The sequence below is a fragment of the Parus major genome, chromosome 2, assembly GCF_001522545.3.
Source record: "Parus major isolate Abel chromosome 2, Parus_major1.1, whole genome shotgun sequence".
NCBI classification, from domain to species: Eukaryota; Metazoa; Chordata; class Aves; order Passeriformes; family Paridae; genus Parus; species Parus major.
This window is the reverse complement of record NC_031769.1, coordinates 90,071,397-90,099,302: the sequence shown is the minus strand read 5'-3', so window position 1 is coordinate 90,099,302 and position 27,906 is coordinate 90,071,397. Positions and strand designations below refer to the sequence as shown.

Below are 27,906 nucleotides of genomic sequence, written 5' to 3'. Positions count from 1 at the left end.
TTGGCCTGTTTATACAGAGGTGCAGTAGAAGTAGTTGTTGTCTGCCTACCCAGAAAACTTTTTCTCATTGTTTCTCAGTGTTTTCCCCCTCAGATCCCTTTAAAAGTTTCATGCAATGTTAGCCCTCAGTGGTGATCATTCTAGTGCTGGCAAAGCATTCCTGGAACTAAACAAAATCCATTCATTGTTATTTTGCTACTGTGCTCGACTCTTCCTGGTGCTATCAATGAAGTCATGCCTTGTTCCCAAGGAGTGCAGAGGGGGCATGGCTCGCTGTCTCCCTGTGCTGAATCCTTATGAGCCTGATGCTGAGGATTGTCATTCTGTCTCTTGTTGAGGGGTCAAATGCAGAATTGCCTGAACTTACTTTCCCACCAGTGGAAATGCTTACTTTGTTCAACTGTTACAGACTTCTCATTAAAGGGCTTTTTGAAGCTACTCCAAGAGAATCCAGTTGCATAATCAAGTGAACAGGATTTTTTTTCCTCCATTTCAGTGTTAGCCATACCATGGACAAAGCATGTTTATTTAGCTATGCCAATGGGGGCTGCAGTGGGTGGCAAATTTTGCTTTAACTGTACTTAAAAGTTTACTTTCACTTGAAAACTTGGTTCCTGGAATTGGGGCAGAGAACTGTAGCCTGGAGACTTGCACACAATTAAGACTGTAGACTAAACTCCTGGAGTGAAACACAATACAAAACAAAACAAGTAGCAAAATCCAAACAAACCTGGTATTTTCGCCTCATGTGAAAGTAAATTTTGTGCCTTGCCTCACTCTTTTTAGGCTTTTTTTCCTCCAATATCAGTGATTTTCCCTTCTTCCACTCCCAGCACATTTTGCCAATGCTTTGGGGGAAGCCCTAGGTATCAATACAGGCTGGAGGATGAGAGCAGCCCTGCCAAGAGGAAACTGGGGTGATGGTGGATAAAAAGCTGGACATGACCCAGCAATGTGTACTTGCAGCCCAGGAAGTAAATCATATCCTGGGCTGTATCAAAAGCAGTGTGGCCAGCAGCATGAGGGAAGTGATGCTTCCCCTCTGCTCTGCTCTGGTGAGACCCCGCCTGGAATACTGCATTCAGCTCTTCTCATAAGAAGAATGTGGAGCTGCTGGGGTGAGTCCAGAAGAAGGCCACAAGGAAAATCAGAGGGCTGGGGCATGTCTTCCATGTAAACAGGCTGAGAGAGCTCGTGTTTTTCATCTTGGAGAGGAGAAAGCTACAGGGAGACCTAAAAGCTTCCTTCTGGTACCTAAAGGGGACTTACAAGAAAGCTGGAGAGGGCGTTTTTGCAAGGAGTGAGAGGATTCTGTGTGAGGTTTTAAACAAAAGAGGGTGGATTTAGACTACATAAAAATAATCAATTTTTATTTTTCTGAGGTGGCTCAGTTGCCCCATCCCCAGAGACATTCAAGGCCAAACTGGATGGGGAATTACTGGTCTACTTGAAGTTGTCTCTGCTCTTTGCAGGGGAATTGGAATGGTTGACCTTTAAAGATCCCTTCCAGCCCAAACCATTATGTGACTCTGGGAATTTGTTTGAAGTTGTCCATCCTATATAGATATGTATGTGAAAATATATATATGGTCAAGTATTTTGGAGAGGTAATGGTTGGTAGAAGTGGGTCTAGAATCACAGGAGCTTCTTCTTCACCCAAGGAGATGGAAAGCAAAGATGATTCCACACACAGAGCACCCACTCATCAGGATTCTGTGTTAGGGCAAGTGTCCTCAGCTCTGTACACAAATACCATTTATTGAGAAAACAAAAAATGAGGTAAAACCTTGAGTTCCAGTTCCAATGCACATAGGAACACAATGCACATGGGAATGCACAATACCACATGGGGGTCAAGGCATTTGAAATATGTTTTGTTTTTGTTATAGGAAACCACTAATAAGATCCATCAGTAAGTGGGGGACCGAAACAAATTGCTGCAACAGTCAAACATCTGAAGTTCCATGGGAGTGTATAAACTGTGTCTAAACACTCAGGGATTATCTCAGTTAATTCTGCAGCACATTAATATTGAATTTTAGCAAATGCAGGGAAGTTGGAGAAGCTCTAAAAGACTACAGTGGAACAAGATGTTCTACTAGCAGTGAAGTAACCATTCTAAACCCACCTTATTTTAATGACACATTTGAGTCAGGTCATAGATAGATCATAGATAAACCACTCTCGGTGAAGAGACTGAATAGCAAAGGCCTGTTCATGCTGAGGCATATGGCTGCAATGCAATGATCCAGTCACAACCAACTCTTTTGAATGAGAATTTTTTGTTACTTAAATTAACATAACTGGCTCCAGTTATGCTTTGAAGTTACGCTTTGAAGGTTACAAAAAACCACGCACATAGAAATAGTCTATTAAGATCACAAGTTTTAGTGGGGTCCCGCAGAAATCTGTCATCACCTCTACTTAGAGATCTGGAAGACTGTTACATGTGGCTGCTGTTAAAATGAGAATGGATTAAATTTTAATGGTGCCAAAAACTAATGACCAGGACTGGATGTAGGTCACTGATGAGAAGGGACAACATGCAGGAATGAAAGCACAGAGATGGATGTCTTTAAGGGTCACAGAAGATAAACCATTGAACGTGGCCATCATGCAGATAAGCTGACTGATGTGATCTTCAGATAAGCAGGACTGCCCATCAGGAGATATGAGCAGTTTGATGCTCATCAAAGCAGATGACTTTGCATGAGAGACAACTCATCCTGCTGGGAAAAGAATTATGTCTATTTTAAACTGCTTCAGGCTGTTCTCTGGACCTGACATGTGCTGGCATGGTACAGTGTCTATCCACACAGCTAAGCATCCCCCAGGATTGTTGCTGAGCATTACCTGGGAGAGTACAAATGGATACAGCTGTGCTGAGGAACATGCTAAAAAATGGGAAATCAAAGTGCAATGCCTGTGCACTGGCACTGCTTTGTCTGCTATTGGAGGTGTTAATTTATACTGTGTAGACAGTGTAAACAGGAAAGAAAGCAGCTAGCACCCAGCTCCTCTTATGGTCTGGCTGGGTATGGAACATTTTGCATGGCAGTATGGAAAATCAACTGGGTCCTGCCCAGCAGGAACTGCCAAGGGAACTGAGAACTGTCTATATTCATGCTCTAAGGCTGCTTTACAGTCATACAAACTGCATTTTCCCTAGGTGCAGGGTTCCAAATCTGAGCCAAGCACAAAAAAATTGTTTTCAACATTCTGATTGAGACAATGTCAACATTACCTCATCAACAAATGTGAAACAACTTCCTTCACTGAGGGGTGTGTATATTGTTGTGCCTTTACTTTGGGCACAGCTGTAAAATAAGGGCAAAGCTGTAGAATAAATTATAAGAACAATAACTCTTACAGTGAGTCAAATGTAGCACGAATGGTAAGAAAGAATGAAAAAATCCCAAATCAGCTCTTTTCTGGACTCTATAAGAGCTTTCATACTAGAAGATGCTGGCTCTCATGAGTGCTGACAAGCACAGGAAGCTGGGATGTTATTTTTTTCCCACAGGCATTAAAGAGTTAAATCTTCTGCAGGCAAGTGATTGTCTTGACATCCTTCTTTCACAGGTTTATGACCAAGAGGAAATATTTATTAGAATAATGACCTTGAGATTTGTGTTCTTGAATAAGAAATAAGTTTCTCAGACTGTGACTACCTACCAGATACCCTCTGTATGAAGTGAAATGAGACAGAAACTACAGCTTGCTTTTAGCTCCTTTTCTTTTTTTTTTTTTTTTTTTCAAAAATTATACATTTAGCAACCATCAAAGGACAGAAGTGCTGCCAGACAAGTTGCAAAACAAGCCCAGAGGTGTGGAAGTATATCTTAAAGAGTACAAACTTTGGAGAGAGGCAATCTCTTCTCAGAAAGGGGGAAGTCCTGAAGATAGCTATACCTCTCCTCCCTGGAAGATCCACTGTTTCTGGGCAGTGTGGCTCTGGTACTCATTCTTAGGGAAGGGATTGGCCCTCGGACCTGGCACAGTCACAACTGTGCACATGCTGAATGACACTGTTTAGATTTATCAGGACTTTATTAATTGCTTTCCATAAATATCAGAGACTGTTCAGATTTGTACTGACCCACTCTCCAAAACCTTTAGGTAATCTCAGTCTTCTCATCAGTTATCACTAGCCTAGAGGAAGTTCAGTCATCACCAAATGTTTTTCTTTTTCTTTGTCTCTATTAAATCTGTATTGAGACAATTGGATTATCTGGGTGTCTGTGTTTTTCTTAGCATCTTTCTTAATGTAAGTGGGCCACATGTGGATGAGGCTGCATTCACACTACATTATTTCTGACAAATGGTGCTGAAAAAAACCCAGGCCTTTAATAGCTATGCATTAAAGCACTCTGCTGACCCCATGAAGTCATGAGAGCTCTCTCAGCAAGAGCCCTGCTTTTGTGAAATTACAAGATATTTCATCTACTGTGGGATTTCGTTTTGGTGCATGTGTGTGTGTGAATTAGCTTCTTTGCAGGTTTGGTTTGGGTTTTTTCTTTGAGTGCAAGGACAGATTTAGAAATCCACGTGTTTTCCTGTTCCAGGTAGTACAAGACAGTAGCTACTATCTGCAATCAAGGTTGCTGTTGCTGATGTAACGTGACTCATTCTAGTAATCTATTTAATTTATTCTGTTTTTAAATAAGCTTTTAAATTGCCCAGGAGTCTGACAGCTATTAGCTCAGACACTGATGAAACGATGCTCGTGTAACCAGGCTGCCGTGGGGAAAGAGCTGATCCGGGCACACCCGAGAAGGGCTCTTCCTTCCCGAGCTCTGGCCCATGGCAGGTCCTGCTCAAGTTTATCGTATAGGTTCCTAGAGACAAAAGCTGACACCAGAACACTCTTTCCCCTCTGTAAATCTAGCCAGTGTTTTGTGCCATCCTCTCCTTGTAGCTGCAGCATTGTTTCTAAGGGAAACTACTTAGTGCAGGCTTTCCTGTGCCAAAACTCAGGTCCAGCTGCTATGGCAACGTTGAAAAGCCCTCAGGACATTTTTTATTTCTCATCTAGCTTAAGAATGTAAAGGAACAAAATATCTATGTACACTATGAACCCCTCTAGCTGGTGTGGGGAAGGACTTGGACTTCTGACAAGAGTCATAAGACATTTGTGCACATATGTACAACCTCTTCTCTCCTCCACACACTGGTGGCTTGGCACAGCTCATCTTGTAACACTCTACAGGAATTTTGGACATCAAGCTATGGATGTTTCCAGCAAGAGAAAAGAAGCATGTTGTTTTGCTTTAGGGGCACCTTAGGATCTACACCCCCTGATATCCTCTAAGTTCTACTGGTCTGGTGAGCTGGTGGCAGGGAGACATCACAGTACAATGTTGCTGCCTACTGGAGCTTCAGGAGGCACCTTTCACATTCCTTGCTACTGATGTTTCAGGCTCTCTCTGTAGCCTGGGCTGGCTGAAAGGGGGTTATAGTGAAGGTCTGTCCATTAAAAAAATCGTGGAAGGGAAATTATGGGCTTTGATGAAATGTAAGAATTTAAATTAACATCTTGTTAGCAAGGTAATGATGTATACTTACTGTTCTGGAGAGTTGATGTCTTCTATGGGATCTTTGCTTGTTCTGGAAGGGTCTGATGAGCCCCACTGTGCTGGTGGATTTTGATCAAGATGATTTTTCAGAATGGCTTTCTCACCATCTGGATGGACAACACATTCAATTTTACTTTACTGTGACCAAGTGACCATTTAAAAATTGTTTCATTTTAACTTTTTCCAGATATCCATAATGCCACAAAGTAAACTCATACTACCTATATTCCAATATAGTCTCAAGCTTTGCTGTGAGAGTTTGGTACTCTTATGTTTTGGATGATGTGTTCCTCCATAAGAACCACCATGAAGAAACAGAAAAGTGACAAAAGTGACATCACGCTCTCTCTTGGGCTATGTGAAAAAATAATGTAACTATACCATTCTTGCAGTTAGAGATTGTAACCTTTTCATAAACCCTTCTTAAGGCTTTTCCTAGAAAAACTATAATCTCATTGAATATAGTTTTATAAATGTATAAACCCTTGACACTCCTACCATCATACAGGCAATTAAGTGCTATATTTTGACTATCTGCCACTGCTATAGTTTTTAGCATGGAAACATGATTCATATAATTTGGACTGGTCCATAGGCTGTCTGCAGCAAGGACAACTAATGATGTCATCACACTCTTTTGTTTTCTGCATAGTGATAACAAAACAGTTCATAATTCTTGATTCCCCTGAGTGTCCTGGGAGTCCACAGCTAGCTGTGCTGAACCCCATGGCATCATTCCCCCTGAGAAACACAGGCAAACACAGCCATTTCGAGAAGATCCTTTCTGTTCCTGCAAGCTTTTTCAAAGTCTCTTTCTGTGGTAAGCCAAATAAAATCACACAGAAAGCATCTGAATAATGAGGGCAGTTCACAGTTTTCATAAATAATTACAGAGAGCTCCAAATCCATCACCAGCAGTTGTTTGCCACACAAACAGAGAAGCAGTGATTGCTGCAGGCATTGAGGCAGCATGGAAGAGGAGTCTGAGGTAAGCTCTTGAAGAGGGTACTGGAGGATTTAAACATAATAGTGGGTATGAAGGGGAAAAGCAGGAGAAGAGTGAAGAAAAGAAGGAAAACTACAAGAAAAAGCTGGTACATTTTGAAGGGTTAACCTGCTTTTCTGTTGTACTCATGTTCAGAAGCCCCAAATAACAGCTCCCAGCATACTAGGAATATATGTGTTATCAACAGGCACTGGGGGACAAAACAAGCAGCAGAAACACAAACTGAGGAAAGAAGCTGGAAGCATTAATGTTTTGAGGACAAACTCCAACATCTGTAATGGCCTTCTTAGCAATTATTTGATAGTATTCACTTCATGCTGTGGAAAGCCTAACAAGCAACCAACAATTGTGCAGGTGAGAAAGCAACACAGTGCAGACAGGGGCATCGCTAGCTCAGAAGAGGAGACAAGGTTTTCCACCCATGTTGCAGTGAAAAGAAGGATTTGTGTGAGAAAGGAGGTGACCAGAACACATGAAACTGCTTTGGTTGGGGCAAAAAAATGGCAGTAAAAGAGAGCTGAGGAATCCAGTTGTGCAAGAGGAGTGCTTAAAATTAAGAGATGGCAGAATTCAGTGATGGTTTAGATGTGAAGGGAGTACAGCAAAGAGTCAAATCTGGCAGTAGCTAAGATAAGCAATGAGGTCTATCATCTCAGGGCAGCCTGGAGTTTGCTGGTGTGGCATTTGCTGTCACAAGAGTTCAGTTTTTATTTTCGGCACATTGCATTTCTTTGTATATCAAGTTTGACATTTGCATAAAAGTCTTGTGATGTCTATAAACAGACATGTAGAAAAGAACAGTTTTTACTTCCATGATTAAAACCAACACTCAGTCCTGGGCTGATCTAAGCTGACAATGGAAACTGCTGACTTTTTGATATAGACCAAAGTAAAAATTTGAGTAATCCTTGTAATTAGGCATGGAAGAGCTCTAAATTTAATTATTTTAGGGTTCTAACTCCTTTGGCCAAGATAAGCGATTTAACGTTTTACAAAGCTGCTAATTCTTCCTCAAATGATTGGAAAATGCAACTGTTGCTGTTTGGGAGTATGTTATTTAATATAATAATCTGTGTTGTACACATTAAAGGAGTTCCACGTACTTTCAGATGTGCTGAGAGAGAGAGAAGGAGGTGGTCCTTGTCAAAAAGGTGGGGGATTTAGTTTAGAGTAGAGCAGAAATCATATATTCTCTTCCTACTCACCTCTCAACACCAACTGCCCATATATCACCGTGTGTTATTCTTAATAGACTCTTTTCTACCACTCTTGCAGATGACTTGCCCTTAATACACTGAATAAATTTCTGCATACAAGGCTACCAAATGCAGGTTTTATGTATATCTAGAAAATACAGACAAAATGCACATAAAATTGTCACTTTTTTTTTTTTTTATTTTATTTGCTTCTTTCAAAATTAAAAAAAAAAAAAGGTTAGGTAATTCTTATTTGTTAAGCATTTTGGGAGAGAAGTCGTTAAGTTTTTATTTTGCAGCTATGGAAACTAGAATATCTTTATTTTCCATTTACCTTTCATTTAAATAATGAAGAACAAGATTCTCACTTAGTCATATGCTTCTGGGAGCTGGAGCTTAAAGAAAAAACACTATTGCCATATGCACTTAAAAAACTTAGAAAACTAGTTTTATAAACGTGACAACTACAAGGAAAGAAATTAAGGGTAGTGGTAAACATTTGATTTCCCAGTTTCCCCTGGAAAGTGTAGCAGTGTATTTGATAACTTCCTAAGTATGTCACTAGGAAAACGCCCTTCATTCTCAGGGCACTGTCTGCCACTGCAGATTCTACCCAGTAAGTTGCACCAGGATGATGTAACTACCTTTTAAATTGAAATTACATTGGCCAGAAGCACCTTCTAAATAATTTTCACCTTTGTAGACCTCAAACCGGAACTCAGAAGCCTGGATGAGTGATGCCCGAGCACTTTCCATGCAGAAAGCTGTCGGGAGAAAAGACAAATACATCTCAAGGGCCTCATAGGGCACTCAGCAATGGGCTCATTATAGAACAAAGCTCGCTGCCAGTGGTTGGTGAGAGCCAGAAGGCTTTACCTCAGGACCTTTGCCTACCTGTAGCAAAGAAACAGCTTCCATTTACTGAGCCGTGAGCTGCAAGAGCACACCTGATGCAGGCTGCCCAGGGGCTCAGCCAGAGGGTCACTGCTCCCAGCTGCTCTCCTCACCCTCTGCCAGGGGTGACTCAAAATCACTCTGCAACCTCCTGCCACCAAGATTACCTGGGCAGGCTTAAATGCGCCATGCATTTTAACAACCCTCATTCAGCTGCAGGCAGAAAGCACCAGGTGACTGATGATGCTTCAGTTTCTTCCAAGAGCTTAGAAAACATATTTTTTTTAACTAGAGGCTTGTTTTGTCGATGTTTGTACACTGTAGCTTTATTGAACATCTTCATCATTACGCTTTAGTGGCAATATTCCTCTGATGGCTTAGAACTGGATGACAGAACTACTCTTCATCCAATATCTTTCAATTCTACTGTTGTTTCTCTTTGCTAGAAAGCATATATTATGCTTCACAAAGGAGCAAGTGTGGTTTAATAAGGTCTTATACCATATGGCAGAGATAACTTTGCTGATTTACTAAAGAGCTCAGGAAACTTTAAAGCTAGAGGTAGATTTTGAAAACCTGCTGTAATTTTCCCCTGTTCTGTTGTTTGGACTGAAACATGACTAGCCAGTCTCTGTTTTTCATGTGAATAGGGTATTAAGAAAGTAAACTGAAAGGAAAAATTAAAATCATCACATCATCTTCTGGGTAATCAGAAAAAAGTTCTACTGAAGTAAGCACACTGCACTGGCAATCTAAATCATATCTTCTGATAGTTCTGTTTTGAGAGAAAGATTTTTTTAAAAAGAAAAGCCAGTGAGATTCAGCTCTGACTTATACTACTTTAAATCAGAAGAAATTCCCTTTACTACAGATTTGTTTCTGTGCAAGAAAGGTACTGAACCTCTGACAGGTTGGTCTCCCTGTTGAAATAGAAAGAGCCTCCAGTTTCAGGATTGAATCCATTTGTTAGGCTTCATAGAAACTAGCATACATATCTCTATATATCTCTATAAAGAAAGGAACTATATCCTTGCTTCAAAACAGCCTCCCTTTAAAGGAGTTATTTCTGAAAGCCCTTACCTTTGAATCTATTTTTCAATCTCAACCTTAATGCTTGAATCGCATGAACTTCACAGAAATAATATTTCCCCCATCTATCACAGATGAACTCTGTTTTGCTTTGCATTTGTGAGCAACATGCCTTTGAAAACTGTTTTTCTTTGAGCTGCTTTTACATGGGGAAAAACTAACACCAGGAAACATCGGAGTGGGGTGACAAGTGACAGTATGTAGGCATATCTGACATGTAAATGAATGCTCCCAGCCCATTTACAGCAATGAGTAAAGACTCTTTCTGCCTTAAAACAGGCAAGATTTTCTGAGCAAGGATGGGAGAAAACCTGCAAAATGGGTTTGCTCATAAGAGGGGACTGTGGCAAGGCTCTCTCTGGCTTCTTCTGTACATCCCATATAATTTCATATATTAAAATATCAAAACGAAGTTGAGTAAAATAGTAAGATTCCAAGCATATCAAAATTATCCAGTTCCCACAAACCACACAGCACCTTTTCTCTGTGTATTTGTCTCTTCAGTAGCTTTTATCTCTGCTGAAACTTGCACAGCAGAAATAACTTCCACCTTCATGAACTCTCTCCTGTTTCTGACACACTGACATAGGTGCAAGGAGCCCTTTTGGGAAGCTCTGGTTTTTGACCACGTAAGGACATTTCTTCCCTAGAACTGCGTGGCAAAACCTTCCTCTTTGCACAGCATCACAGCCGGGGCACTTGTCCTCCTCTTTTCCTAATGTCAGCCTGGCAAACACAGCCATGCCTCCCAGCCTGGCTCTTCTTGCTGAATGGCTCTGTCAGTTTTAGGGGTGGCCTGAGCCAAGTGCTGGCTTGCCCCACACCCTGTCCCTGTCTCAAGACCAGGATATAATGTGGCTCTGCCACTCCAGAAAGGCCACCAGATCCCAGAAATGCCAGGGGAGAAGTTAATGTTGCCCTGTGCAACTTTAACTTCTGACCTGAGCTGAGGTCACTAGCAGGCACGGTGACTCAAAGTCATCCGAGGAATGAAGAAAATGAAGTTCAGGGGATGCCCTTTTAAATTCATCTGGGGAAGCCATTTGAAGTCTCAGAGCCATAGTCCGTGGAGCATGCTGAAAACTGCTTGACCACACAAAGCCATGTAACAGTGCAACTAAAAAGCCTGCACTAAAAGAAAGCAATCAAGCCATAAACCACAAATCACATTTTCCTAATTGCTTTTCTTACATAGCCAATTGCTGTAGATGTCTCAGGGACATTATGCATTTGTGAACAAGAAATGAGTGTCTCAGATAATATCTCTCTTTAAATGAGATGTACTGAAATGGGCTGTAAAGAAGGAGACCCTGTGCCAGCAAAGAGCTCCTGGGATACACCAGGAGCTGTTGCTGTTAATAACTAACCAGGAATCCCAAAGTTATGAAACGCTGCCTGAGGTCAGGCAGATACAGAAGTTCACAGCTGTATCTACCTATTTCAGATAAAGTAATTTCACTTTCGTGTCTTAAATCCATATGTTTGATGAAAATGAGGGTGGTGGGGAAGGAAGAGATTAATAAAACAACCTCCTTTTGTGTTTGGCTATAGGAATAAGGATTTTTAACTCTGGGCAATTTTTATAGATTAGAAGCCTACTGAAGCGTACTATGACATTAAAGTTTGATTAGGGCTTGTTCAAGATGCACTGCCTAAATCCTCTGTTATGATCTGTTCTGTGAAGAGCAGAGCCCTGAGTTTGTGTAAGCAATAGCAGTGGGGTTATGCTACATGACTTTCTCCATGTGAGCTCCTCCAAAACAGCAAGGTGTTTTATGAAAACAATTCACATAGAAGTGAGCCACAGAGGGAATGTGAAAAATTATCAGCTATGATTTTTAGATCCAAGCCAGCTGCTATTTTGAGCCTCTCTGCTCTGTTCCTGCTCTCCCAGCTCACTTTTTTCACAAGATCAAGGAAGGTGCAAACCTCATCATCACCTTAAAACCAATATTGGACTGGCTTCCCCTGTTGCACAGTGGGTGTGAGAGAGATGGTCACTTCTAGGTCACTCTAATAGATTATTTACAATTCTGAAGCTTCACTCAAGTACCACCAGGGATGCATAATTTCTAGTTTCTGTACTTTCCTTTACTGAAAGCTCATGAAATGCATAGCTACAGAAAGCATAGTCATGTCATTCAGAGTTAGCTTTCCTGTAGCCGTAAGGGCCAGAATTTTTTTAAGTACCATTTAAGCGATGTCTGTTTGAATCTGCACAAAAGCAGCAGTGACTCAGCAGCGTGAATTCTCCAAAGTCTTGTTATTTTGATTGGAATGACAAATTTATATTAAGCACATAGGTTGGCTATTGGGAATGGGGATGGTGAGAGAAACAGACAGGAGATTCAGACGTAGATAAGGGACAGGGAAATATGGAAAGGTAAGAGGCAGAAGAAATGGAATTGGAGGGACAGGAAGAAGCTAGCAAGGGTTGCTGATCACAGTGGCTCAGAGCCTGGAAGTATGAATATTTAATGTCACTTGTGCCAGAATCAGGGTACACTATAAGATGCATGCATGGATTATTTGCCACTAGGTGTGGGACCAAGCTTCAAACCACTTCTGCAAATTGGGATCCAGATCTTCCTCATTCCCAGGAGAGTGGATGCTCTAACCTTTCCATATAAAGTTGGACAAGGGAAAGCATCTTTCTCCACCTATCCCATTTTTTTTGTGTGGAGCTTTATGTGGTAGGTCCATTGAGAAAATTGTGTCCAGCAGCTGCAGTATGCAGAATATCTGTCCTGTAAATCCAACTGATAAATAGTTCCAAGCTACTCTAGACATTAAGGCTCCATGCTTACGGATGATTTTAAATATGCACCCCACAGCAGAAATGTTAAAGCTGGGGAGCTGCACTGGGGGAAAATTAGGAAAAGAGACAACCTTGGATGCTGTTGCTTAAAGCAGCAGTTAGGCATCAATGTCTTTTGTAGACATAGCCACAAGTAAGTGCAGAAAGGTTATATTTTATCCTTGATTTCTTTGCCAGACTCCTACTGCTAATGGAGTGCATCTTGCTGTGGGAAGCATCCATCCTAAAATTATACCCAGTGTATTTTTTTGAGAATCGTTTTTTGTTTCTCATACCCAAACTCAGATGGGCATTTGGCACAATGCAATGTATCTTTTCTGCTTGAAATATTATTCATGATTTATCATTTCTCCTGGAGCATCTGACATGAGAGGAACATTCTATGTGTTCCTTTCAAACTGCCTCATCCCACTCACTGATGTTAGTTCTTGCTCCTGATCTCAGCCCAATAATCACACGCCTCCAGCAGCTATTTACGTTTTCCTTTTCCTCCTTTCCCCTCTTTTTTTTTTTTTTTTTTTTTTTTTTTTACTTTTAAAAAAGACACTGGGAACTCTCCCTTTTTTTCCTTTTTGCCACAAGTTATGCAACCCATTGTATACCCAGGCTAAAACAAAAGGTGCAAGAAAAAGTAACCTTATCCAACCAAAATTTCAGTATACTTCAAAAACATATGTGAACTGTTGCTGTTGTTCTAAAATTATTCTTCACATTTATTCATAGGAGTAACTTCTGTCCCACTGAATCAAGCCTATGGTGCCACATCAATAGGAAGCCTGAGCCCTGAACCTTGCAGTGTTACCAACATGCAAGATACAGATTCCAAACACAGAGCAGCCAGTTTTTCACACACTATTGTAATAGTCAACTGTACAAAGCTATTTGCCAGAAGTCACAAAGTAGATCCATTCTAGAGTCAGATATGGAAGGTGGGTGTCCTGGCTTCCACTTTTATTGCACTATGCACCAGATTTTACTGCTTTCCAAAATGCAAAATGGCTCTAATGGAAGCAATTCTCTTGCATGTATTTCTTCAGGGAGTGATGCAGGAGACACAGGAGAAACAACTTAGGAATATTACAGTTGTCATTAAATCCTTTTTTATCAGTTCCTAGGGAAGAATTTTCATACATGAGTGGCTTCAATTCTGCATTTAGAATCCAAATCAGCACTGAAATATTTACATGCTTCTCTTTTATGTGCTTGATAGCAGTGTCCAAAAGCAGGATTTCAGCATCCTAGTCAGGCAAGCACATAATAAGCTGGGCTTAAAATTCTGCGACTTTCCTCTCTCCATGCAGCACAAAAAAACTTGACTTTGGAGCATAAGTACACTTCTAAAAGTTTCCCACTTCACCATGTGTTTTACAATAGAAGACATATATACAGGAATAACTACTCAGTGGGTACCATGTAGCTTATTATGTGAATCTGCATACTCTCAGTAATTCAACCAAAATATTTAAACTGTCTTACCAAGAAAGCTCTTTCTGAGTGCTCTGAAACCAGTTCAGTGAGATTGCTATTCCAAGGTTTGGCATGTTAAGCTACAAATGGATTTTACTAACACTCACCTTTGCTGTCTGTGAAGTTCCGTATACTAAGAATGTCATTGAGGTCCTGATAGTGGTTCTGCTTAATGTACGTTGTTTTCTCAGGAGTGTCCTGAAGTTGCATTGTGACCTCTTCCAAGTCTTTGTCCAGCTGCAAAACAAGGAGAGCACAAATCCTTCAAAATTCAAGAGTCCTTTCCTCAGGTATCAGCACTGAGGCAGAACTTTCTATAATTAGATGGGAAGGCAGGTGGTAATGCAATTACTACCCTGTGACAAATACAGTTTTCTTGTAGCACTACTACACTGCCTCTAAAAATAATGCTACAAGTGAAAAATGTGTTCAGCTGTGATACTGCACACAGGGCATAGGAGAGGAATGAGCTTTAGTAGTTGACAGTAGAAGCAAATCAGGTGTACTGACAAATGAGAAAGATATGGGTGTAAGAAAGCCCAGTCTGAAAACCTCTCAACTATTTATTACCTACATGTAAAATTGTGGTATACATAGCTATAACCGTTTCATCCATCGAATTATCAAACATACAGGAGAATATGGCAAGGGAACTATGCCATAAGGGAACTATGGCACCTCCAGTGATTGACTGCAGTCAACTCTTCCAGGAATGCACTTTTAGCACTGAGCAGAGCACAGTGTGCTCTCCCCAGAGGCTGACTTGTACTCAGTTGTCTACAGCCCCAGTAGAAAATTACAAGAAACAAGCTTCCTAATCCTCTTTGTGAACAGTTGTGCAGGTTGTGGTGTCCAGAGTATGTCCCAATCACTACCAGCTTAACTGAATTTTAAAACTGCTGAATGTAGTTTTGTGTTATTCCTTATAGAACTGGAACACATCAACTCAGACTAGATGAGCCAGAGATGTAGATTCTAGCCATGGTAGGGCAAGCTCCAAATCTCATTGACAATGAAACTGATTTGGACCCTCTGGTTCTGGGAATGTAATCTATTTAAGCAAAATCCAAAAGAAATAAGCAAGGGCCTGCAAGCACTAATGTGGCTGCTCTGATCAGCCTTACCTGTGCTCACCATCATGAGACTTCCAAGGCACAGGCTGAGATCCTGTGTTAGGAGGCTTAGTAGAAAAAAAAAAACTACGGTAGAGTAAAGGAACAGAAATAGCCAGCAGGCAGCTAGGCCTTCATTAAAAATTTCAAGGCTCTCACATGAAAGGGACCTGGGAAGCTGAACTAAATTTTTTTAACAAGGCAGAGATAACTTTTACTTTTGTACTCTTTGGTAGCCTGAGTAAATACCTTTTAGTTACCTAGGCAATTGTCATTACTTAAGATCTGGGCAAAGAAATAACAGTTGCAAAAATATAGTTTTCTTCAAGGTATAAGAATACAGATTGGACAAGAATATGTTAATTTATTTATGATATGATCAGTTACGGTTATCTCGTCTCAAAAGTTGGGCTTTGTCATTGTTTCAGGCCTACCGAGCAAGGATGGACACAACTACGAATGTACAAGCTATAGCTCTAATCAAATTCATGCACTTCATGTACTCAGCCTTTCCCTCAGCAGGTACTGAAGAAACCACCACCTTTGTGCCAAAAGAGTCAGCTTACATGTTCATAAAGGTATTTTTCTACCTTAAGAAAATATGCAATTCTGTTTCATGGAAGATGTAAAAATCTGTCTAGCAAGTTTTTGAGCAAACTCTCAGAGAGGTCGAGAAATAACAGCAACAGCAGCCTCAGAACTCAACCATAAACAGGAACAAAGACAGCCCTTAAGTGCCCCTGGGGCTGCGGATCTCTGTTATGCTCGCTTGTAAAGGTTATGCTTCTGAAGCTGCGGAGCTCAGCATGTCCATGTGAAGCAGCAGGGTAATTGGCCTGTCACAAATAAATAGGGCAAGTTTAATTCCATTTTGCTAAGGCACATTTTCATTTCATCACACCTGCTATGTATCTGCTGTACTAGTTGGCAATCCATATAAAGTGTCTCTTTCCTATTATTGCTACCGGGAAAGTTAACTTTTTTCTCTAAAAAGTAATCAGCATTTAAGCAGATTGCAGAACTGCAACAAAAAACAATGAAAAGTGAAGTGCCTAGGCAGTATATACAGTAAACAATACCTCTGTAATCTTCATTCTCAAGCGGTGGTTCTCTGACTGCAATCCTTCTAGTCGAGATGTGCTGGCCTGATTGACGCTGGTGACTGATGTTGATGTTTTTGAATCTTCTTTCTTTTGATTTTGAGTGAACTGAAACCGTCTGTTCTGTGTGGCTGCGTCTGGATTTGTTCGCAGTGTGATGAGCTGAAAGGTTGAAAAGCCTTAAGAAATCCTGTTTTATTTTTGCAGCTATTTATTTTGTATCTCAAAATACTGAAAGGCAAACCAAGAGCTGCTTTTTGACTTTCAAGTATAAAACTCAGGAAAGTGAGATCTGCTTGCCATGTGCACTACTTGAGATGATTTCTAAATAACTTTACAGAATAGGTTGAATGAAAATGATTATGAGAAAGGAAGCATTCAAAAAAATTAGGAAAAAACTTATTCAAAAGATATTTATCTGGATTTTAAATATATTAAAATATATTATATCAAATTTCATCTAATATTCTATCAAATGCATTTTTTTCCTTCATTGATATGATTTCAAAGGATATATTCCTTCTTCAAGAAAAAAAAACAAAACAACAAAACCTTTTTCTTCCCAAGCACAGTTTTAACTGAAATTTTTCCTTTCCTACTGTTACAAGTAACACTCAAGCAGTGAGAGACATGAAGCAGGAGTATTAACAGAGAGAACTCATGGGAGATTGCACTCTGGAGATAACAGAAACTTAATTAGTTTTTAGCAACCCAAAATAAACCAAATCTGTTCAAACAAATTAAATAAGCCACTTAAAAAAAAGGTTAACCTTAAACATATTTAATTTAAGCAAATATAAGTAAAATTTAACACTCAGTGACAATGTGAAAATATCACCTCGACATGAGGAGAGAAAGCTACTGCTGTTTGGCAGTGGGGAGAGAGATTCTCAGATTACTCTAGAGAACACAAAATTTATGCTACCAAGCAGCATACATATATGTCTGGACACAGACAAAGCTAAAGGAGCTCCCTGCCCTGAGAGGATAGGCATAGAATCATGAATCCAAAGGTGCTGAGTTGTCTGAGAAGAAAGAATGGACAATCATTTTGTATGCACAGCCCAGACAAATTTTGTGGTATAGCCACATTTTGGAATTGATCCCTCTTATTCTTAAGAGCCTGGAACTGTTCTGGAGCTCCAGTGGCTTGAAGTAAGGCCCTAACTTCTGGTCAAGAGACATCTGACTGCTCAGACCCTGAAGAGTGTGGTCCCTGGCTTGTATTTACAGACAAAAGCTGCAGCTTGGGATGATGCTTTTAGATAATACATTTAATTTTTTAGGTGGTGAAGTAGATGGAGAAAGCTAAGGTGCTCTGCTTCTTCACCTTATTCTTTACTGGTAAAAATTGCCTTCAAAAATTCCAGACCTCTAAAGTAATTGAATACATCAAGTTCAGCCAACATGAAAAGTTGTGTGCCTGAGGATTGAGGGAACTGGTCCACGTCATCATGAGGCCACTCTCAGTTACTTTTGGAAGATGAAGTTGATTTCAAGCAGTTTTTGAGGACTGGAAGAAAAGAAACGTCACAGCTGCATTCAGGAAATGTGAGAGAAGAATATGGGGAAATGCCTCCTCTCCAGCTTCACCTCAGTACGTGGGGCATGCTGCAGTAAATCCTCTGGGGAGCCATTTCCAAACATATTAAGAGCAAGAACGTGATTAGAAGCAGTCACCGTTGATTTATGAAAGAGAAATCCTGCCTGACCAACCTGATTTATAGCTGTCTTCAGTGAGATGTCTGGGCTGGTAGATGAGGGAAGAGAGTTATTTTTCTTGACTTAAGCAAAGATTTAACACTGTCTCCCAGAGTATCCTCATAGTTAAACTGATAAAGTGACTGGGCAAGGGACCTCTGAAGTGGATTCAAACTGAGCTGAACTGACAGGCTCAGAGGATTGTGGTAGCCAGTCACTAATGCTGTTCCTCAGTCTGGAAGGAAGTGGGTCTGGGCCAACAAAAATCTCCTAAGGCTAGGCTAGGGGAAATACTAAGTCCTTCCCTTGAGGAGAAATACATCCCAAGCACCTACCCGAACAGCATGAGGGCTGTTTGGCTGGAGAGTGCTTTTAGTATGAGCTAACAGTACCCTGGGCCAACAGAGGTGATCCTTCCTTTCTACTCAGCCTGGGCAAGAGCATACCTGGGCTGTCGTGTCCAGGTGTGGGATGCCCAGAACAAAAGAGAAATAGATGTAGTAAAGAAAGCCCAGAGAAAGGTCACAAGGATGGCAAAGAAGGTCACAGCCCTTATGATACTAGTAGAGACTGATTATTTAGCCTTGAGATGGAAGACATTGCAGGGGGATGACATTATTCATGTATATTCAAAATATGATGGAAGAGAGTAAAGAGGATGGAGCCAGACTCTTCTCAATGTTTTGTAGTGAAAAGGAGGGAGACACAAGCTGAAAAACAAAAATTTTCACTTAAACATCAGAAAAAACTTATCCTGTTGTGAATGTGGTCAAATGCTGGTAGAGATACTCAGAGGAATTGGGAATTATTCATCTGGAAGTAACCAAGACCCAGCTGCTTAAGATCCTGGTTATCTTCCTTAGTCTTCTTAGAGGGAACTGTCTTCACTCTCACAATTCTTTGTTTCAAGTTAGGCTGGTTGTAATCACTGATGTGCCTAAGGCCCAGACCAAAAACTACACGAAAATGAAGTTAAAGGTGAAAAATGGTAATTAAAAAGTTTCTAAAAGCAGCAGGCAGAAGTGTTACAAGATAAAAGTTCTGGAATTTGATGTGGTCTAAGTTCAAACTGAATATAGGAGAAGTATTGCCATTGAATCATCTTCACCTGGGAGTTTATAGCTAAAGATTGGGTGTTTTGCATCAGGGCCAAGGTGTAATGAATTCATTCACACGATGTGGACTAGATTAGAAAGTCTATGGGCAATATTGTTGGCTCATACTCTACAAGATGAGCTTTTTAATTTTTTTTCTACCATTAAGTCAGTGGAACTTATATTTTGTTGTCTTAGATCAGTGCAGTTTCAATTTTCACAAAGGGTCAATGTTGAATATCCACAGAGACAATTGCAAATACGCATAAAATGCTACCAATAAAGAAAATAAATGTTTTAATCCCTAGAAATGATTTTGTCTTGCTGCTCTTCAGGAAACTGGATCAGAATTAATGTGTTAATGCCATTGCAGCCAGAAATGGTATACACTTGCTGGGCAACTACAAGTGAGGCCAGTGCTCTGTCTCAAAATGGATGGAGTAGAAAAAAACAGAAGGACATGGAAGCTTCATAGACATGGATAAGCTTGTGACAATTCCTTCACCAAAGACAGAATGCTTGTTAGGATTTTTTCTTTTAAAAAAGTGAAGAGTATTCTGGAAAGAACCACAGACATCTTGGTCCTTAAAAAGATAATTAGACATAGAAGTTAATTTCTTAGAGGAAAAATATACATAACAGGTGTTTGAATTCTGCAGATAGCTTCTACAAATTAACCTTGAATGCAGAAATCTATAATAGTTTTAACAATGTTCGGAAAGTTTTTGACTGGATAACATGAATGTGTACAAGTTAATGTAAGTATGATGCAGTATAATGCTATCAACAGTTGTACCTTTACATGGAGATGATAATGAGCATTTTTTCCTCTGATCCCTCTTACTCTGCTATGGGATTTTCCTCATGTTTTTTTTTTCTGAGGCACTCGATACTGAACAAAATGGCAGTGGACGAAGTGGACATTTAACTGGAGGAGTACAGTAATTGCCATGCTATAAGTAAATAAGATTAGTGGAGCTGACAAGAAGGAAGGGGAAAATGTCATGTTTCATTCCTTAATGTGTCTACATCGTTGAGTAGTTGCCTATTTAGATTCATAAAAGGGCTGTGGGATAAAATTGAATTTCAGCACTGTTGACACAGGAGACTGCTGAAGATTAGTTAAAAGGAATGCACTTTACTTGGTATAGCAGAAAAGTAGTGGCACTCATCTAGCTCAGAGCCACGTTACTGCTTGCATCTGTCTGGTCAGTTTAATAAATGAGAAAGTGCAGTCTTCCAGGTCTTCATTATCATCCCCTGTGCTTGATGAGCAACAGGCTTTAGTATTCACCAGAAATCTTCCTAAGTCACCAAGATTGCATTAATTTATGACATAAATGCTTGAGGGGAGAGATTTGGTGCCTCTCTCACACTAACATCTTACCTAGAGGTACAAACTAGGTAGTGTTGGTTATAATCTTCAGTGGTGTCCAGATGAGGTATTGTACAACCTGTGCTGGAGCTGAGGGGAGAATGCTTGCCAGCTGTCCTGCTGTGACTGTGGCACAGCACAGCCAGAGGAGATGTAGGACAATATATACGAGTGATAGAAGAACTCTCCAGCTGTGAAAACACTCACATGGGCATTGGAAGTGCTGCATTCCAGCCCCTGCTTCAACATCTTGCTTCTGTACCTTATCCAATGATGAATTTTATTGCTAAATAGCTAAGCATTTAAAAACCTGACAGTACATGGAAAGAGGTTAGGGACTTCATGCTGGGATGCATTGATTCATGTTTATATTTTGGGTAAAAAAGAACTGAGAAGAAAAATGAGAGTAAGGTAATTGTGGTTTAAAAGAAGATCAGAGGAAGGGGTTAAAAAAGGAATCAGAAACATAATTTCAGAGCTTGTGACAAGAGAATGAAAGGATGGGCAAAGGAACATGAAAGCCAAGGGGAAAAGGGCATGGACAGCATTAATAATTCTCTTTGAAGAGAGTTCTGACATTCTTTTTAGATATTTTTGGCATCAGAGTTTTAATATGCATTTTCATATGGCTTACCCACTTAAATCTTACAGTGTTTCAAAGTACATTCTATTGCATGTTTGTGAATGTTCCCTCAATTTAGAACAAAGTTGTGACTCTTCCCTAAGATCCAGAACAAAAATATGACTATACACGTCTGTATGGATTTTTAATATTTGAGAAATGAATTGCAGAACTTGCAAAAACATCTTGTTTAGTCAGTCCTGGAAAATGAAATACTTTGCTTTTTTTTTTTTTTTTTTTTTTTGCAGATCACAAATCAGCTTCTATTGCTAGTCTGCACCTCTAATTTCTTTCAGTGTTTACACTTTGAGAAAATATTATTAGCTTTTTTCTCTTATTTCTTTTGTACATATAGTTCTTGGTCCCCTAGTAGGTAGCATGCCACTTAGCACCAGATGTCTGACTGACTACAATCTGCTCAGTACATTGATTGAACATTGTCCAATAAAGACAAACAAACCTCTTATAACAAACTTACAAACTCACTTGAAAAACCTAAAACCAGCTATGTTTATGCAAGCCACTTAAAATGAATACAATCGAACATTTTACTTCAAAACATCAAATGCATTCCCTAGTACTTGAGGCTTTGCTAAGTAAGCTTACGTAAAAAACAGCTTTCCCTTCATTCAAGATTGTCTTATTCATGTCTAAAGCTTAATTCTGCAAGGGAACTGATCAGGTTCCAGCCCTCTGTTAAGTATCTTCTTGATTCTTCCAACAAGGCACAATGAACCTGTCCTCAGAGCCCAAAAGAGCAAAGGGAAATGAAAGCTTGTCTCCCTCAGTCTGTGCCTCACTCAGTCTTTTAATATACCAAATAACAAATATAACTTCAGTGTCAGCATTTGCAGCATACATATAGTTTTCCTCTGATAGGTGCTGACAAAGCCTATTGTACCACCATAAAAGAAAGATCCTATTATTTTGTAGGTATAGAAACAGAGAATTGATTATCTTGTTTAGGGTATATAAAAATGTTAGAATATGCTGGGAAGGGACCCATTGGGATCACGGGAGTCCAGCTCCTGGCCCTGCACAGGATCACCCCAAGGATCACACCAAATGCCCAAGAGCACTGTTCAGACACTTCTTGAACTATGTCAGGCTGGTGCTGTTACCAGTTCCCTGCATATCACTTTCCAGTGCCCAATCACCCTCTCGGTGAACAACCTTTTCCTAATATTCAACCTAAAACACCCCAGAGACAGCTTTATGCCGTTCCTTTGGTACCTATAATTGGTCACCAAAAAGAAGAGGGAAGAGAAGAAACATGGCAGAGTAGACAACAGGACCTGTCCCCACTGAATCTCCATTTATATCTTCACTCTTTCAAAAAATTTCCTGAAAGTTGGAAATAGAGAGTATTCCATTGAAACTACAAAAAAACAACTTTTCTTTCCCCAGTCACAATTTCAGTAAAAATATAGGCATTAGAAGCTCCTGTATTCACATTTTCTCCAAAATATCATGAAGCTTTGTTTTTCTTCCGTGGTTCAGAAAGCAGAGTTTATAGATGGGCTTGGTTAAGAACTCATACCTGTCCCCTGCATTTGAAAAGGTGATAACCATGTACAAATTACATCATAATTACAGAACAGCAGGAAAATAATCCAGATCCACGCAAAACTAATTCACCTACCTTAGGTACAAACACAAGGCAGAGAGTAATGGTGCTGCAGAATATTATGACTAAAGCAACGATGCAGAACTGAACATTGGGCTGGTCCCGAGTGAGGAATGAGACAGCAGCACCGATAATGCACATTATCCCCACGTTGTATACACTCATTCCGATGTACTTGCTGTCATTCAAAGCAGGAATGCTGACATTCCGTGTCTCCCAGGCGAGGAAACACCCAAATAACTGAAATGGTAAAAGAAGGAGAAACGATGATAGTTTTAGGAGGAATTGGCTGTCATCCAGAAAAAAGCACTAATTTAAAACAGGTATGTTTTCCAACTTGACAAATATAGGCGATATTACAATTCAGAGATATACACCTACCTTTTCCTCAATATCTAATTACCTATGTGATTTGTTTTGCTCACTAGGACAGATTCCTGCTCTAACAAGAAATATGTGAAATTTAAAGTTAGTCCTGATTGGAAAAAAATTTTCCAATAAATGCTATGGTTATCTTTATTTTATATTTTAAATAATTCTTAAAGACTGCCCTTCCTGTTTCTTTTCAAGGATTTCAGTAAAGATTTAATGTGCATTGTTTTTTTAGCTATTTTTAGCAGCTGTTCTCAATATACTCTTATCAATCCAGCTATTCATTACATGATTATCACCTACATTAATAAGCAGCAGTGCCAAGATGTGTCCCATGAGAGATAAATATACAATGTAGAAAGTGTCACCCGAGTTGTTCAGATTACAATTATAATGTCTTTTATTATAGTGGGAGTTGGTAATGGCCTTTCAATTGCAGTTGTCTAATGATTTCTGGCATAAAACATTCTTGTGGCAATTTTTTGTTTGCCTTTTTCCTTTGGTGTATTTTTAAGTTTTAGCCCCTTTGTTATTTGCAATATGCTTTTGCAATTCAGCAGGGGAAAGCCTTTAGTGGAAGGAAGCCATCTCCATCCCTTGAAATTTAATTAGATTTTTCTGCAACATGAACTGCTGCAGACAATTATTTTCTTCCTCTTGCATTCCTCAGAGGAGCTCTGGCAATGCAGTGAAAGCCAAAAGGAACTCAAGATGTTGTAAATAGGTAACCCAGCCTGCAGCCTAGGCACAGCCCTGTAGGAGTGTATGGTGCCTTGGGAAGCATGACAGACAGCAGATGGTATTAGATGAAGGGAAGGAAAGAGAGAGGAACCACCACTAAGGTCCAGGACATGGTTTCTATGTTTTCTAGCTTTTATTTCTGATCAGAATACAGGGACAGACAAGAAGGAGAAAGAACAAAGGTGCACTCCCATTGACCTTAGTAGCCTGCCTCCCAGACCCTCACATTTGTCCACTGCCATGTCATGGAGATAATATTCTCCTTTATACAACTTCAATTTATGTGCAATACAGGAAATTGGAGGTCAAGGGTGATGCTATTTGGGTGACAAATTGCAGCTGTCTAGTATAGTTTACCTTCTGTTCTTCTGTTTGCTTGGTTTTTTCCTATGGCAAATAACCTGTACCAGAAGAACATTGTTTGGTTGCCAGACAAGCAAAAGAGAGTAGGAAAATGGCAGATTGATGTTTGCTCTACAAACTTGTATTTCAACCCAAGTTGTAGTAACACTGGGGCACTAGCAATGCAAGTTTCCTTGATTATTTGCTTAGTTTTAATCTCAAATAACAATGGCAACAAAGCCAACCACTTGTGACTCATATACTTCACACTCCCACAGGCACTTGCAGGCTGCAGCCACCTACCTACTCATCCAGGCACTTCCAACCAGGACATGCTGCTGAACTGCCAGCCCTGCCCACCCTGAGCTTGTCTGCTGGCTTAGTTCATTCTCTTGCCTACAGCACACATGTCACCCTGCCACATGGTCATGAGCAGAGCTGGCTAGGAGGCTTTGGCAGATTAGGCATCTGCTCTCAGCCCATGCAGTATGGCAGGCTGCAGGGGATTCCCAGTCCAGGCAAGGGATGTAGAACCATTTGCTCACCCGCTTGCCAGTGCTGCCATCACTGCTGCAATCCCTGTCAAGATAAATTGCCACAGGCGGCCTTTCCCAGCAACAGCAGCAGTATTTGCCCTTGCAATCCCTACCCAAATCCTTCTCAGCAATCCTCTTCCCATCCTGTGCCTCTACATGCTGCTGCAGGAGATGGTTCTGCTCAGGGCACTCCATTGCCTTTTTGTTGCAGTCCAGCCTCTTCTACTTAAACTAAAGTTTAATCTCCTTTAGTTGGACTAGAGCCCATACCTCACTCTGGCCCATTGCCTCTTCTATTCACCTTCCCAGCAGCCCAAGAATTGCAGCAAGAACAGTAGTGGCTGCTGCAGGCAGAGCATGGGAAGGGGATGCTCTTAAGGGGTCTGTATGCAGCTACCTGGGTCAGCAAGGGGTCTCAGCCATTCAGGTAGGGCAGATGAGGTTAGTGAGCCCCTTATCAAACTTTGTGCCTGAGCAACAGCTCATCCTCTGATGCATTTTCAGAGCCCCTCTGGTAATCCAGGTGATCCCTCAGATAGGGAAAGATGAAGGCAGCACTCCTTTGCTGTAGGGTCTGGCGCTGTGCACAGGCAGAGTAGGAATGTACAGACCCCTTTCAGGCTCTGCAGAAGCAAATTGTCACTGTATGCACCTGGGTGCATGGGGGGACATACAGTGGTGGTACCTTTTTTCAGGGCACAAACCTGTTCCCCCCAGACCCCACCATTTCAGGGGTTGCTTGTTCTCCACTCCCTGCACTCTTGGTGCTGCACTGCTCAGTTCTGCTGCAAATTTACATTTAGTCAGCCCTGAACTGACAAACAGGCTGGTTTAAGGGGTAGATGGACTCCTTGTCTGTATTTCTTCATCACAGTTTTAAAGGGATGAGATCCTGATTAACTATGGAGAACATTTCTGTCTTCTCATACTACGGTTAATTATTAATGAGATTTTTAGGGTTGGAAGTCATCCCTCACTCTCCTCCACTTCCCCCTGTATGAACAAATTCCATTCCTAAAGCATTATTCTGGGAAAACAGCCAACATACTTACATGAGACCAGCACTTATTACAAATAATGGGGATGAATTTATAGCTGAAGTGGTTATAAAATGATCTAAAATATAAATTATAATGGAAAAAAAATTGTTTGAAGAGTGTTGTGGGGGTTTTGGTTTGGCCCATTCTCATTTATAATTGAGAACAGCATGGAAAATGGTTAAATATCTTCTGGATGAAAGGAAGATATGTGTGTATTTATATGACAACTAAGAAAGGGAGAGGCTCTTGCAGCAAGTGGGTTTCCTCAGAATGAGCCACTATAAATCTGGAAGCATTGTTTTTAATTTTTATTAGCATTTTGGGTAAAATGCTTGCCTCGGGAAGAGAGATCTTCTTTTCTAGAAGTCACAGCTCATCTTTGAGACTCAAACATGGATAAAAGGTGAAAGTTTTCTGCATCCTGCTGCCAGGGCAGTGGTGATTGCAGAGGTGCTCCTTGTCTGCCTGGAACAGATGCCTGCAGGCCTCAGTGGGGGCTGGCAACGTTTTTCCTCTGAGATAAAGCCTTCCTGAGGGAACACGATGCTTTGCTTTTCCTCCACCTGCCCTTCCTATTTTACCCCTTCCTGAGGCTCAGAAAATATGCACACATGAAAGATTCAGTTTTATGACTGCAAAAATCCTGTAAATCCCTTGGTAAAATCCTGTGAAATGGCTTGGTTGAGGAATGGGATGCAAACATTGCTAGTGAAAGGTCCAGATTTCTGTGATCCCTTGACAACTTTTTAATGTGAAACTTGGGAGCTACAGTTAAAAACACAGACTCATAGTACCTAGCTCAGCTTCTCTTTACTCCAGGTACCTAAACTTTAAACATCCATCTTCCCCACATTACATTTCAAATTGTGCTTGGGGGCACCTAATACTTGAGACTGCTGTGGAACTTAAGGACTATTTGATATTTTTAGGCTGCCTACACAGATTTGAAATGCAGCTGTCTCTCTTCCTATTGCTCCTAGAGGGCTCAGGCTGGTGAAGGTTTCTCATACTGTCCACTGGCTTGAGCCCCACACAAAATACATCAGCATCCATCTTCATTCAAGACAATGATGCTGGTGATCATCACTGCATAGCTTCATGCTTGGAAAACAAAGCACAATTCCAAATTTTGCCTGAGATGTGCTCCCTAACCCTAGAGCAGAGTCTGGCTTCAGGAGGAGACCTCAAACTTCTTCCAGAGCTGTTGGATTTAATGTAATGAGAGAGTGACTGTTTTAATTAATTGGACACTTGTGTGGGATGTTAGTTCTGAACTCTGCTGAGAATTTTGATTAAACAGTCTTTAGAGAAGGCGTGCAAAAATACACATTGGGATGGAGGCAGGCAGCTCTTAGGAGTCCTAAAGTGCTGGATACAGAGAGGTGTAGGACACATCTGTCCCCACTGCTTTACACCAGTTACAATTCCCATCCTGAGGCTGCTGATAGGTCCTACACATCTCCAAAAGAGTTTGAATAACTCAGGGCTACATATTCCCATATAGAAAGCTGTTGTCTAAAATTTAAGGACACCTCAGCCTCTTGTCAAGTCTAATGGCCTAATTTTAGTCCTTTTTGGATCCCTTTTTGGAAGCAATGACACTGAGAATGCAGCTAGGAAGACTTCCTACACTGTTATTCATGAATTTAAAGCCTTCCTCAATTTTGATGGTCTAATACACACATCTTCTTGATGTAGAAAGTGACATAAAATATTGGTTTGGATTTTCTCATAAGATATGGGGAGCTGTACAGGCAGGATTGGTTTGTTTCATCTTTTGCTTGAGGGTAGGCAGCTTCCATTTGACACTGATTTAGAGTATTACTTTTGCAGCTGTTGGTATGGTAGGTTTAGGCTGTGTTGTCAGTGCACCTAAAAAGGCTGCGAGAAAATTGTATAAATTTGGGGAAAACAGCATCTGAAGACAATAGGATTGTATCACTGTGATTAAAGATAGCTTAGTGGTCACTAAAAGAAATCTGTATTAAAACATTAGAGGTGTAACAGGTGTATGGAGAATTATACATGTGTTGACATTCAACAGGCAAATTTTAATTTTAAAAAATGCTGTACTGACCAAATTTTGATACCTGGGAATATAATAAAAATGTTTGTAGTTGATGTATTGGAAAATATTTAACACTCTTTTTTAAAACTCTACCAGCTAGTTAATTTTAAATCACGTTCATGAGAATTAC

General features: G+C 40.4%; 1 protein-coding gene across 1 annotated transcript in view; it reads right to left on the bottom strand.

Moving 5' to 3' along the window:
• The window catches only part of GABBR2 (gamma-aminobutyric acid type B receptor subunit 2), a 456,189-nt gene that overhangs the window by 3,859 nt on the left and 424,424 nt on the right, over nt 1–27,906 (bottom strand). Inside the window, exons 16-19 of the mRNA XM_015618642.3 lie at nt 22,693–22,917; nt 16,238–16,420; nt 14,154–14,283; nt 5,566–5,683 (exon numbers count right to left, since the gene is read on the bottom strand). Of these exons, the coding sequence (XP_015474128.1) occupies nt 5,566–5,683; nt 14,154–14,283; nt 16,238–16,420; nt 22,693–22,917 (656 nt within the window). The remainder of the gene's footprint in view (nt 1–5,565; nt 5,684–14,153; nt 14,284–16,237; nt 16,421–22,692; nt 22,918–27,906) is intronic.